This window comes from Harpegnathos saltator, unplaced genomic scaffold (genome assembly GCF_003227715.2).
Source record: "Harpegnathos saltator strain DR-91 unplaced genomic scaffold, Hsal_v8.6 scaffold96, whole genome shotgun sequence".
In the NCBI taxonomy this organism is placed as follows: Eukaryota; Metazoa; Arthropoda; class Insecta; order Hymenoptera; family Formicidae; genus Harpegnathos; species Harpegnathos saltator.
Genome location: NW_020230724.1, coordinates 1,119,270 through 1,132,986, shown reverse-complemented (window position 1 = coordinate 1,132,986; position 13,717 = coordinate 1,119,270). Strand labels below are relative to the sequence as shown.

The window sequence follows — 13,717 nt, the reverse complement described above, 5'->3', positions numbered from 1 at the left end:
GCGTTGACAGCGAACGCGCTGAGAGGCGAAACGCCGCGCTGAAGCCCTCGGACAAACTGCACGTCGTCGCCGACTTCCTTAGCGGCGCGCGTGCATTGCCCCCGGTGCTCTCCATTATGCAACGCGTTCGAAATATTCAAAATTTCCTGCCAGACCATAACGCGACGCAAGTTACGGCCGCACGTGTTATGCTGGCGCTGTGTGCGCCGCGCATAATACCCGGTCGTGGAGTTTCCGCGTGCGGCCGTGCAAGGGGCGCGCGAAAGGCTTGAGCGATACCAGCAGAAAGGAGCAGAAAGGAGCGAAAGAAAAGGCGTCCCGCCGAAAAGCTACTTACGCGGTGCCGTTGTGCCGGCCGATAGACACCAGTCGATATATCTGCAGCTCCACCCGCTGCCCGGTATCCGGCACGAATCTGTATGTACACCTCGAGGGCCCTTGGAGATACGGCGACTTTATTTGCCCGAAGCCGCGATCCGATTTGCTGAACAGCTGCCTGCTGTCCAGCGTTATGTTGCACACTGAAACACGGGACAAAAGCGATCGTGTTAGCGTGGAAATACGCTCGGCCCCGAGTGCTCGCTTCGCGAGGATCAACATCGCAGTCAACATCCTCCGGCTGACAGTTCCTAAGGACTTCGCGCCCGCCTTCGCGTCTTCTTCGCGTCTGATCTTTCTCGCGAGGAAGAAGGGAAGGGGGAGGCTGGCTTTAGGGAGATAGGTAGATAGATAGATATTGGGTTGGCAACTAAGTGATTGCGGATTTTAAATAAGAATGAAAATTCAAAATTTTTAATTTGCTTTTTTAAATTTTCTTCAATGCATGCGATACATTTTTCAATGTATGCGATACATTGAGCTTCTCTGCAATATCACGTGTTGTGCTATGACGATCTGAATCGATAATGGCCTTGATATGGGTCTCATCGACTTCAACTGGACGGCCAGATCGTTGAGCATTTTTCAATGAAAAATCACCAGAACGAAATCTGGCAAACCAATTTTGACACTGCCTTTCTTTCAAGGCTTCGTTCCCATACACGGCACATAACTTCTTGTGTGCTCGCGATGCGTTCTTGCCTTTTCGGAAATAATACAATAAAATATGTCTCAAGTACACGTCTTGCTCTTCCATTTTTAAATTGGGATAAAAACGAAACTAAAGAACTAATCGATATAATTTTTGTACTAAATGAAAGGTAGAAGTCCAGACAATAAGAAAAAAATATAGGTTAGGTACTTTGAACACGTTAACGAAACAAAAGAAAGTGTAAAATCCATCTGTCGACAAAATCCGCAATCACTTAGTTGCCAACCCAATAGATAGATAGATAGATGGATAGATAGTTTACTAACATCGTGGGGAAATACCCCTTAGATTTACGGTAAAAACAAGTACACGCCGACGGCCATGTAAGACCTGTGATCATACAGAACTTAAAGAAAGCATTAATATGTATGTAATATAAAAAGAAATGAAATAAAGTGACACAAAGTAACCCCAGAGCAACCCCAGAGGGCCCCTGTGACCTTGCCTAGGCAGTGATAATTTTAGATATACCAGATAGATATACCGGATAATTTTAGATATGTACAGATATGAATACATATAAACAAGAACTTATGTATAGATACTTATAGATACGAAGGCAGTCTGAAGAGTTCTCGGCCTGACAATGAAAGAAAATCTTTTTTGCCGTGAAATATATTTTTATTTTTCAATATAATCTCCTGAAACGTCAATACATTTATTCCAACGTTTTTCCAATAATTCAATGCCATCATTAAAGTGTGATTCCGGAAGGTTCTTTTCGCTCTGGTGTATAGTGGTGGATTCAAGTTTCATCAACAGTTACGAAACGACGCTTGAAATCCATTTTATTTTGCTTAAAACGATTAAAATGTAACCAAACACGCTTCGAGAAATACGCACTCGAAAGCGTTTTTGGTCAATTGTTAGGTCAAATGCAGCAGCCATCTTGCACAAAGCTTTTTCAACTGGTGCTACTACTCGAATGACTTGACAGATCGAATAAAATTTTACATGGGTTTATATCAGGGATGCCACTTTCCAATACAATTATAGTTTGACAGTTTCTAATGCCATGTATATGTGTCACAGGTCGAGAGCTTCTCAGACTGCCTACTTACATAGATATAGGATAGATATATATATATATATATATAGGTATGACAGAAAAGAATATGCAGAAAGTATAAAAAAGTAACGCGAGATGTGAACAACGCAGGGGGCATATGAGACTAGCTTATGCAGGAGACTATGCATACGCCATTTTGTCTGCATCTGAGTGCGGGCATCAACGTTAACGAGAACATTACGTCTGGCTGAGAGTTCCAAAGACGGACCATTTGCTCCATGAAGAGACGTTTAAAATATCTCCGTGCAATATTTAGGCACGAGGAGCCTATCGTCCCCCCGGCCCTCAGGAGGTTCAGAGAAATAACCGTATAGATGAGGTGGACTATGCGATAGTAAAGTAAAGAACAATAAACAATAAATAAAAGAGAGAGAGAGAGAGAGAGAGAGAGAGAGGGAGGGAGAGAGAAATGGGGCGTGTCGTTAATGAACGATATTCGCCGTTCTCTTCTCTTACGGTTTCGTTAGCGCGTCTCGTGCGAAGTGCGCGTCATTCGGGCGACGACGAGTCGCGACGGCTCGGCGCGATATTATGAGGCGAGCTGCCATACTGTGTAATTTGATTCTTAACTGCTTCCCGCAAGATGCTTCGTGATTGTGACGGCGCGAATGCCGTCTTGCAAACCGTGATATTGCATTTCTCGGGAATCATCACGCCCCCGCTGTCGTTAATATCGGCGTCGCCGTTGTCGACGTCTCTTGTGTAAGCAAACAAAAGATAGCGGAATATCGACAAATTTATCGATACGCTCCTTTACTGTTGATTTCGCTGTTGATTTTCCCGTTGGAAAGGATTCAACTTTCACTGGGTAAAATTAAAAATGTTGCCAACTCTCGTGAAATTCCGTGAAAATTTTCCTAAATTTCCGCAGCATGAGCCTCGACTCTCATTACTCGCGTCTGCCGAGATATCGGAAACGCGAGTTTTCAATCGCGATGTAGATTTTTCACGTGTGTGTGTGTGTGTGTGCGGAAAAAGAGAAGAAAACACCAACACGAACAAATCGGCGCGAGCGAGTCGTCCATAAAGTCGTACGAGAGATCGGCTCAAGCGGTCTCGCGTGTATTTCCCGCGAAGCTGCGAAAGAAACCCTCGAGAAAGTGGTATTTGATGGATGGTACATGAAAGCAATATCGCTCGCAAGTAATTAGCGTGGAGAAAGGTTAGATGGATGAAGCGTAAGAACTTCGTCAAGAGTAATTAGTTACAAGAAGGTGAGGTCGAACGAAAGAGAGACGCGCGGGGATCGCGGCAGCGACGATGCGATTTATTTCGCGCGTGCAAACGCGTTTAAAGCGCGCCCGTATAAACATTCAGCCGTCGAAACGGCGCCTCCTCCAACATCATCGCCATCGCCACCAACGTCCCGCTGTCTTTTGAGCATTTTGAGCCGAGCGAGCGAGCGAGCGCTCGCTCGTTCGTTCTCTCTCTCTCTCTCTCTCTCTCTCTCTCTCTCTCTCTCTCTATCATAAACGTTCGCGCGCGCTCTCACTCTCGCTCTTCGAATCACACCTCCGTTTCCGCTCCATCCCACGAAACCGCTTCCAAAGGGACTTCTCGCCCGGTCGCGCGCTTTAATTTCCACTTGTTCGCACGACACGAGAACGGCTGCAAACGGGAAGCAGCGCGAGGAAAGTGGCTTAATGGTGCGAATCTTGTTTCTGCCGTCGGCACAGACTCAAAGGGAGTGGAAGAGAGAGAGAGAGAGAGAGAGGGAGAGAGGGAGAGAGAGAGAGAGAGAGAGAGAGGAGGGAAGATAGCTAGCGAGAAAGATCGTCCGTATCTTTTCGACGCGACGTAATTATATTTCCCCGTAGGATCGCGGTGGCAAATGGCGAGTTAGTCGGTCGCCGCCGGGCGCAGGAAGAAGCGCCGAAACGCCGGTGATACCGGTGAGTGAGACAAAGAGAATTTCCGGCCGCCCCGAGTGTTAATAAATGTCGTACCTACGTCACGTTTTCGCGCGTACGGACACACACACCTCTTCAAAAGATACACCCGCGCCTCCGGAGAAACATATGACTATGCTGTCACAACGATTTCACGCGAAATCCGAGTCGAGGGCGCGGTCGCACACACGTGCAAGTCTCTGGCAAGTCGTAGTCGAAAGGTTACGTCACGTTTAAGCGACTGTCAGCCAGCTCAGCGTAAGTCCAGTGTCGCAGCCCTGTGAGTCAGGGCTTACTTAAAGATACTTACTATTCGCGCAGTGCTGCTCCAGGCCGCACTGAGCGCATCTATCGGGCGAGGCCGCGCCGCAGCTGCAGCCGCCCGACGGCACACAGCAAGCGCAATCGTTGCTGGACGAGTTGAAGCTGCAGGCGCAGCCGGTGGTGCTCTGCGTCCAAAGGTCGACCTGGCCTGAAACGAGACCGGAGAGCGTTCTGTGAGGAGATCAGCTTGGTTTTAGCGTGCGTTACATCGCAACGCGCGTTTTCCGCGTTTTCCGCGACGAATTTCAGGTGTGCGCCTATATTTGTCACACGTGTGGAAAAGTTAGCCGAACAAGGTAGTTAACGAGATAAATAGTCAAACAACGCTGACGGAAGATACACTTGTCCGCTCGGCGAGCTGTGTTCAGAACCTAACCCAGCGCGATCGAAGAGGTTAAATCCATAAACTTATATACACACAGAGCGCTCCAGGAGAGGCTCTCTGCGAGGACTACATCTGAGGAAGGTGGGCCTGTGCACCCACAGGCACATTCGGTCTTTGCCTAGCTTCACTCCCATCGGAGGAAGTTAGACGAGGATAGCGGGGTCTGTGGACACCAGAAGGGGAATATGGCTGACCTCTCTTCAAACTTCCTGTAAGAAGGCGCAGTCTATGTACATATAAGTCTGTGGTTTAATCGGAACGAGCTTTCGAGCAAGCGCGAGGAGCTTAACGTCGGACGTCGCGACGTTGGGCGCGTGGAGTGCATCTCGCAAAGCGCAGGAGAAGAATGCGTTCGTCGCGCATCTCGCTAATATTTCCGAGAAATACGACGAGACTTTTGCGCACGGACGGGGGCGGATTTAAACGAAATCTATAACGGCGGATTTTTCCGATACATTCTTTTTTTCCGTGGGTTTCCACAAAGTTCTGCAATACCGTCGAAATTTGTCATTAACTGTTAATTTTGAGCCGCGCTGGAATTTTAATTATCGGCTGCCGTGCGACAGGCGCGCATTTCCCGTTGGTATTACTACATACATAAAATCGGGCATTGTTTCATTACTCGTAGATTACCGGTGAAATTACATTCGGTCACTCCCGCGCGCGCGCAGCAATTCATAGTTTGATTGACACTACGCGTAACGTTATACGAGGATAATAATTATACGCCGTCGGTAATATCTGCAATACTCCTATTGTAGCGACATTAACCCGCAGACGGGCTCTTTATTGACCCTGGAAACGCCGTGCGCGAACGCACCGAGGTGACGTGTTCTCGATAACGCAGATACAACGAACAATGTCCGAATCGGCCGGAACATACCGCGCGTCGACGCGTCATTTAATTGACACGACCCCGTCCGTATTATGTCCGGCAAAAATCAAATAAAATTCGCCGTCCACTCTCCCGCCGCCGCTGACCCGCCCGCTCCCCCCCCCCTACCCCGCCGTTATTCACCACCCATAATCGAGTACAGCCGGCAACTACACTTGCGCGAGCTTGCCGAATATGCCCGTGACGAGATGTACTTTCCAGCAGCAATCGAAGCTGTACCGGCTGCTGGCCGGCCGTATAAACGCGCGGACGGACGGACGGACGGACGGACGGACGGACGAATGGACGGACCGCGACTAACTCTCCATTCTGGTTAAACGGTTCGCGAGCTTTGTCGGACGATTTCGAGCGCCCACTCGATCCGCTTTCGACTTGACATTCCAGGCGCGATATTGCGTTTTTCGACGTCGTGTCCGCGTGCTCCTACGTCCGCGTGCATGTTCTCTCTCTCTCTCTCTCTCTCTCTCTCTTTCGTCTCTCCCGCATCTCCCTCGCGCACAAGCCCGCTCGTCCTCGTGTTGACCGCGCGACCTTTTTCCATCGCGAGCGCACCCTTACGCCAGCGTGCGTTGTGTCCCGCGACACCAATAAATAGAAATGCTGCGAAAAACGGTGCGGAGCAGCAGGAGCTGCAACAGAGATACAAGCCACCCCTTCTTCCGCTCGCGCTCCCTCCGCAGCCCCTCGTCCTCGTGCCCGCGCGACGAGCAATTGTTCATTGTTTTTCCCCCGCGTCCGCGCTGTGACCGGATTGCATCCGGCCGCCTTCGCGTTTTTGCCGTCGCGTCGCGTCGCGTCTCTCATCCGACGATTTTCCGAACGTGCTCAATGAATCGGCAAAAACACGGTTATTAATACAGTATAAAGGTCCCGCTGCCTTCTCTCTCTCTCTCTCTCTCTCTCTCTCTCTCTCTTTCTTTCTATTTCTCCTTCGATTCGTTTCTCTCGTTCTTCTCTCTTTCTCGTTTTTTTTCTGTCTTTCTCTGTCTTTCCCCGGCGCAGATTGCGCGGCGTTTTACCGGGAGGAGAAAACTTCTCGCCCGATTGCGCAAAAACTTGAGCGTCGCGTTAGTTGACTCTGCGGAATCCGTCCTCGGCAAGGTCTTTAACAGCCCGATGGACGTCATCGCAAGTCTCGCCGACTTGGCGCGTCGTCTCGGTGGCGAGCTTTAGCGTGTGCAGGAGCCGCTGCGCAATTTTCAATGCGGTTTTGATTATCGTCGGCAGCCGCGAACGCCGAAGGGCGATTCGGAATAGGACATGTCAAAGTCTTCCATCACGAAGTGCAAATAAGGGCGATAATCCGATTCCCCGAAGTAGACAAGCGGATATGCGTCACGGCTTCTTGTCACCCGGGATTACATATTTCTCTCTCTCTCTCTCTCTGCCTCTCTCTCTCTCTCTGCCTCTCTCTCTCTCTCTCTCTCTCTCTCTCTCTCTCTCTCTCTCTCTGCCTCTCTCTCTCTCTCTCTCTCTCTCTCTCTCTCTCTCTCTCTCTCTCTGCCTCTCTGGTTCGCGGTCGCCACATGGAAAATTCGGTAGCGTCGTTTCTCGGATTCCCGGATTCCTATGATTTCACACAAAGTAGCGTGCTCGCTCGTCGTTGTTCGGACGACGAGGGAAATCGTTATGTAGTATGTCGTAGTATGACATGGCGGTAACGTCGCCATGTCATACTAACGCCGATCGATCGTCAGGATTGATCGCTTCGAGGACTCGCGGAAAAGAAACCGCGACAACTCCGTGCCTAATAGAGATTTCCGGTTGATTCTGCAAACGCGGAGATATGCATGCGTGATTGATTGATTGTCCGAGAGGCGCGGGGCCGAGGGAAGCAAGGAGAATTAGGGGATGCGTAGGGGTGGAGGCACCACCGAATAACGGCCGTTGGCTAGGGAGGGAGGAGGATGGGAGAGATAGAAGAGAGCGCAAGGCTGGCGGTGGGATGGAAAGGCGGAGAGAAGACGCGTAACGGTGATGAGGGTGCAGGAAAAAAGATAGAAAGAAAGAAAGAAAGAAAGAAAGAAAGAAAGAACGAACGAACGAAAGTGGTGGATAGAGAGACGAGAGAGGGAGAGGGACAGAACGGCGAGAGGAGGAAGAAGACATAAATTCCGAGCCAGTGTAAAAAGGGCGTTAAGAGGAGAAGCGCCAGCACCCCCGATATGTCAATATCCCGAGGAAATACGGGGCGGTACTTGGCCGGAGGGATAGTAAAAATAAAGTAAACTTTATTGCTGCCGCCGCCGCTGCTGCTCTGCTGCTGCTGCTGCTGCCGTTGCTGCTTTTGCCTCGGCCGCTTTAGCCGTCGCCTAGTATCGATGCCGCAACGGCGGAAATGTATTTCGGGAAAACGTCCGTTCCCCACGCGCGTGTTTCTCCGCGCGACCGCGGGTGGTTGCGGTGGCGCGTGTCCTGCGAGGGGGCTCGATTCGGATTTTTATGGCGCGTGGGGAAAGACGTAAGACGCGGATCGACAGGGATCGCGGGTAAAGCAGGGGAAGATGGAGAAGAGACGTAGAGCAGCAATTGGATTCTTAATCCATCGATTCGGTCTCGATTACGCGCGCGGGGTTTGTTTAAACGGAGCGCAGGGAGCGAGGGTGCGAGGGTATATCGCTGGGATAAATGGCAAATCTCGCCAGGACCGCGCAGGATCCAAGGAGATCCGAGGAGATAAAGAGCGGTGATACTCGCGCGCGTGGCGGATGAAAGGAAACGAGCGGCCGCGCGCGCTCGGAGGGCTCAACCGAAAGTGAGCGAGGCGGATCGCGGAAAGGACGAGTACGCGAAAACGAAGAGAGCTCGGGGCAAACAAAGACGTAGCACGGACGGCTTCTCTCAGTAGCGCTCTTGCCGTCCGCTTCCCCTTCTCAGGCGGATCCTTCGGGAGAATCTCCCGCCTGCCCGTTGCCGCAGAGGAAGAGAGAGAGAGCAGCCTCCTCCGCGCGCTCGCGGATGCCGCGCTTTCCGTTCGATTTTGCAGAGACTGACGGCTGGTAAAGTGGACGTTATTACGAAGCAAATAGCACCGCCCTCGTCTCAATATCGTCGTTCCTCGCTCTTTTTTCTTCTTCTTGCGCGTGTTTTGTGTTCTCGTTGAGTGAAAAATTATTTTCTTTTTCCTCTTTTTTTTTTTTAACGTCGACTTCGGTACGTAACACACATCGGGGCGTGTTCCGCTTAGAAACGCAATTCACTCGAATTGCGAAACGTTGATTCCACTAATCCTAGGATTCCATTAATCCTAGGATAATTCCATTGAACTTGGAACTAACGCACAAGTTACATATCACGCTATACAGATTATAGATATAGTTTTATTTTTATGCAATAAACGATTACTCGATGCTGTTTTCTCCGCGTCGAAAATTGTTCGTATTTTATTTTTATTATTTTACCGAAGCCGTTGAAACGACAGGTTTTTTTATCAAATACGTTATACAAGGGCAAAATCGTTTATTTATTTCTTTTAATTTTCAAAGTTTATCAAAGATATAAAACGCATCGTTGTGTAAAAATTCGAGTAATTCTCATAAAAAATTGTACAGCGGTCATTTTGTTCGTTTTGGTAGTTTTAGAATTTTTAGAGTTAGTTTTTAGAGAAAAAAGGGACCTTTTTTCGGATGGAATTAACGCTTGATCGTTTCATTATTTCGCGTTTAGTTTTTATTTTTAATTTCAGCCAGCATGATATGTGTAATTTAATTTCAGGTGCGAAATGTACGACGATGGAACAATAGGCGTCGCGCGACGATAACAAACATCGGGCAAGAAGCGCGAGTTTGATCCCATCCGTCAGCCGTCGCGTTCTCATTGAGCGCCGAGTGATGACAACAATCAAAACATTCCGGAGCTCCGCGAAGGTCGGACGTACCTCGTGTGCCGCGTATTTTTCCGAGTGCCTTTACCATTACATTCCGAGTCGGCGAGCGACACGCACAGGCCGGAACACGTGCGAGTCGGCGTGTTATTTAACATTCCCGTCGCTTAATTAAAATATCCCGTCTTTTGAAGCGTTTAATCGGCTTCTCGTCGATATCCCGCTAATTAACATTTTCCCGATCGAATCGTGCCTGAGCGAGTGTCAGTGTCAGTGCTCAGTGTTAGTGCCAGTGCCACAATGGAGCAGCCACGATGTCGGAGAAGCCAGGATGGAGGACGCGAAAAAGCGGGGCACGAGCAGCGATGCATCATATATTCCCAAGGTGTGCCAAATCATTTATTGTACAGGACGTTTCCGTTTTTAACGGACGTCCGGCGGATTCACCGAGAATTGAGAGATACCCGAGTCGAAATTTAAGCCGGCTTTCATGGTCTGTCATCATCCGACATTATTATAGCCTCCTAAATTTTCGATTATTCGTCGACCTGTATTTACTAATCATTTCTGTACTTCTTACATTATTTCATACAAGAAACATTGATTCAAATAGTTGAGTAACAGTCATGGATATGAATCTGTAATTTATTATTCCTAATCAAACATGATCCTAAATAATTTACAACTATGAATACCGGCCTTAGAATCTAATGTACATTTTGAAAATATAAATTTTAACGTCCGATAATGCTCCCTTTAATCGCGAGTATGACCTTGTTCACACCCATCGACGTTTTTTCATTTCCTTGTATAGTTTTATTATTGTATTGAGGTTCAAAGCCAACTTTCTCTATTCATAAACACACATAGTATTATCGGACCATAACTGCTAATCTTTTTCTTACAGCTTCCAATCAGCTCTTTTAAGAGCTTCAATTCTCATCAATTCTTCCAAAAAAAAAAAAAAGAAAAAAAAGAAAAAAGGGAAAGAAACACTAAAAAGAAAAACAGAAGAAAAACGAAAATAATTAGGAAGAGATGAGAATAAATTTTGTTGTATCTTTTACCCATTTCCCCATCAAGCTTTGCTTTTCTTGATTATTTAATATTTGTTTATCTCATACAATCTATTTGAATATTTGTACATGCATATATGTATAATATATACATTTTTTAATGAGTTATATAATTAATATGTTGCTGACTGAAATAAAGAAAGAATTTTAATATTAAAAAAATGTGCAATTGAGATATATTGAGATAATCGAATATTAAATAACTCTGGAATGTCTTTCGTGGCTACGACTCGCAGCGCGGAGACAGCATCTTACCGGCAGCATCTCACCGTTTGCAGCATCTCGCCGTTTGCGAGGTATGATTAATTTAATTACAATTAAGCTAATTACATCTTCATATAATCTTCTTCATTGACCCTTCAAGTTCGGTGGAATTTGCGGGGTTAATGCAGAAGCAAAATTTCGACTCGGGGCAACGCGACGAAATGAAACATGCGAAATAAAGTGACTATTTCCGGGATTAAACGCGTGTCCGGCAATTCGCTTCAGACCGTGCGCGGACGATACAGTGTACGCGTGTACGCGTGTACGTAAATTATGCGACGGTAGGTGGCAATGTAATCTTGTAACAGATGTGCTTCCGATTGGCGGGCTATCTGACTAATAATACGAAAGCGATCATTCGATACCGTCCGTCCGCGGTGTTCCCGTTAGATAGAGATTAGCGTTTCTCATAAAGTCGGGGAATATTACGGGCTGATCAGCAAAGTAAATCAACTGTCAATAGATCGATAGAGAGGACGAGCGTGCGTTAATTACTCGCGTGAGTGCGATACGTGACGATGCAGTTGCGTCGCGCCGCGGTGCATATATTTTAGCTGCGATTAACTGCGCCATGTGCACCACTTAATAACCACACGTTGCCTCCGTTAATTTGTCACTCGGGGATTTTTCCCGACGAGACGCCCGCCTACCGTGAGGTCCCGTGACGATGAGAAATTGCGCGGAGAAGGAAGAGATCTGATCCGCGCGCATTTGTTTATCGCGAATGACGTAAAATTTCATTAAAAGAGTCTCAACGAATAGTTCATCAGTGAGTATAATAATAATATAGTTTATCAGTCAGTTTTGTGAAAAAAAATAATCGACCAGGAGTACTCGGAGTACCCGCCATATTAACTTATTACACGGACGACGAAAGATCCAAGAGAAACTCGATGCTCACAATTTCCGGGTCTTTAGGGAGAAGAGAGAGAGAGAGAGAGAAATATCAAAGAGCGCACCGCCCCGAAAAGCAGTTCGTCGCGTTCTGTCCGCCCGACCGGGATCGCCGGGGCGTGAAAAATCCGAGATATCGCGGGCGGCTGCAGTTAGGTAACCCCGTGGAAAAGCCGTGGTTGCAGGTGCGGCGGACGACAGTCGAACGAAGAGATCCACTTAGCGCCCACTTTGCGCGGCGTTAAATTCTAATGAAGTCGGTGCTCTGCTCGATTTTAGCGATCCGATCAACCTTCCGGTAGATTGGGGTGTGCCGCACCCAACCGGTGCGCGGGGACCGGTCCGCCGTAATGGCCGTCTACCGTATGCGGTTGGCCATCGGGGGCATCTAATAATTTTCGTTTAAACGCGCATCGCCGTGTCCGAAGGGCCCTTTCGCGCAGCTGCTCACGGCGCTGCAGACGAAAGCCCAGGGTATTACCATAGTAATAGACAGAACGGGTGATAGTCGGGAGAGCGGGTGCGGTCTCTCAAAGGTCGTTCATTATCTTCGCCGCTTGACAGAATCTGCTTGACCGAAAGCGCCGACGACGACTACGTGACTCGCGAGAGCGCCCAATTTGCCGCGCGAATTTCGACTCCTTTCGTTTCTCAGCTCTCGCGCCGTCCTTGCAATATCCTTTGGCGCAAAATCACGTGTGTCAATCGGTAAATGTTTCAGAGACGCGAAGACAATTTTTATCGAGCGAGAGAGACCGTTTTGTTAATCTCGTGCTTGGTCGTTGCGAATTTTTTTTATTGATGTCTCTCTCTCTCTCTCTCTCTCTCTCTCTCTCTCTCTCTCTCTCTCTTCCTCACTCACTCACTCACTTTCTCTTTCCCGCGGAGATACAGCACGTGCTGCAATTTCGCGCTCGGAAGATCCGATTCGCGAAGATCCGTGGCTGAATCTCTGGCAGTTCGAGGATTGCGTGGCGTGTCGTTGAGACGCTCAGATATCTCGGGGGAGGCGGGGGGAAAGGTCGTAATAACGCGTTAAAATAACAGTGAGAAGCGCGATTTCGGTAATGCTCGCGGTTGGGGACCGCGTATTCCGCGATATCGAGCAGCTTTCCGCGGCGCGCTACACTATAACTGTAATCCCGCAGTTGAGTTTCGAGCTCTAAAGAAACGGGGTCGTCGTGTTCTTTCCTTTGGTCACGTTCAGCACCGAGCGCGATTCCACCGAGCGCTCGACTCAAGACGAGAAAACGAGCTTCAGCATTTCATCCAGATTTATCGCGCACGCTGATTTACGGGAACCAGATATTCATCGTCTCTCTTCCCCTCTCGCCCACCTTCTTCCTCGCGAACTTAGTTTTGTTTATCGAGAAAAATGCGCAAGTTTCTCACAAGCTTTACGTATCGTGCAATTTATTCCATTATCTCGCTTGAAAATCGCGCAGCTACTGCGCGCGATGATTTCACTCATAAACGAGGACACTCGCCGTAATCCAACGAAGCGCCACCGAGCGACGCTAAAACGCACGCGCGCGCGTGTTTTTATAAATAAAAAACGAGGAACGCGTCCGTGGGCGTCCAGGCGCAGGGAGCGTGGAAGGGTTAACGCAGCGCGAGATAAATCAGCGTCGTAAATTATACAAGTCTTGCGGCGGCGCGGCTGGAGAATTTATCGTCGATGCCGACGGGATATATCTTTGGACGTTTTCCAGCTTAACGGATCGGACGCCTTACGCCGTGCTCGATATTGAATCGACAATGGGCCGGAGTGTGTCATATAATTTGTTACTTTGCAGTCAGTAGCCCGCGTTATAATCTGATTTCCAATAAATGCGAGCCATACGAGCCCCCCCCCCCCTCCCGCTGTTTCTCGCCCACCCCCGCGGTAGTTCCATACAAAACGACTTTGTCGGTGATCGATTCTCGACGAGCGCGCTCGAATTCGCACGCGAGAGGCGAGAGAGGGCTCGTTGTTAGCTATACGCCGCCGCAACTTCCACCGTGTGCA

The 13,717-nt window shown here is 48.6% G+C and overlaps 1 protein-coding gene and 1 long non-coding RNA gene across 4 annotated transcripts in view; one reads left to right on the top strand and one right to left on the bottom strand.

Annotated features, from left to right (window-relative positions):
- Nucleotides 1-10,017, top strand: part of LOC112590639 (uncharacterized) — a 155,861-nt gene extending 145,844 nt beyond the window's left edge. Inside the window, exon 4 of the long non-coding RNA XR_003114360.1 lies at nucleotides 9,367-10,017. This is a non-coding gene — a long non-coding RNA (uncharacterized LOC112590639). The remainder of the gene's footprint in view (nucleotides 1-9,366) is intronic.
- Nucleotides 1-13,717, bottom strand: part of LOC105190582 (uncharacterized) — a 290,780-nt gene that overhangs the window by 156,676 nt on the left and 120,387 nt on the right. For all 3 annotated transcript variants that reach the window (XM_019844800.2, XM_025307811.1, XM_025307810.1), the window contains exons 3-4: nucleotides 4,359-4,520; nucleotides 338-521 (exon numbers count right to left, since the gene is read on the bottom strand). In XM_019844800.2, the coding sequence (XP_019700359.1) occupies nucleotides 338-521; nucleotides 4,359-4,520 (346 nt within the window). The remainder of the gene's footprint in view (nucleotides 1-337; nucleotides 522-4,358; nucleotides 4,521-13,717) is intronic.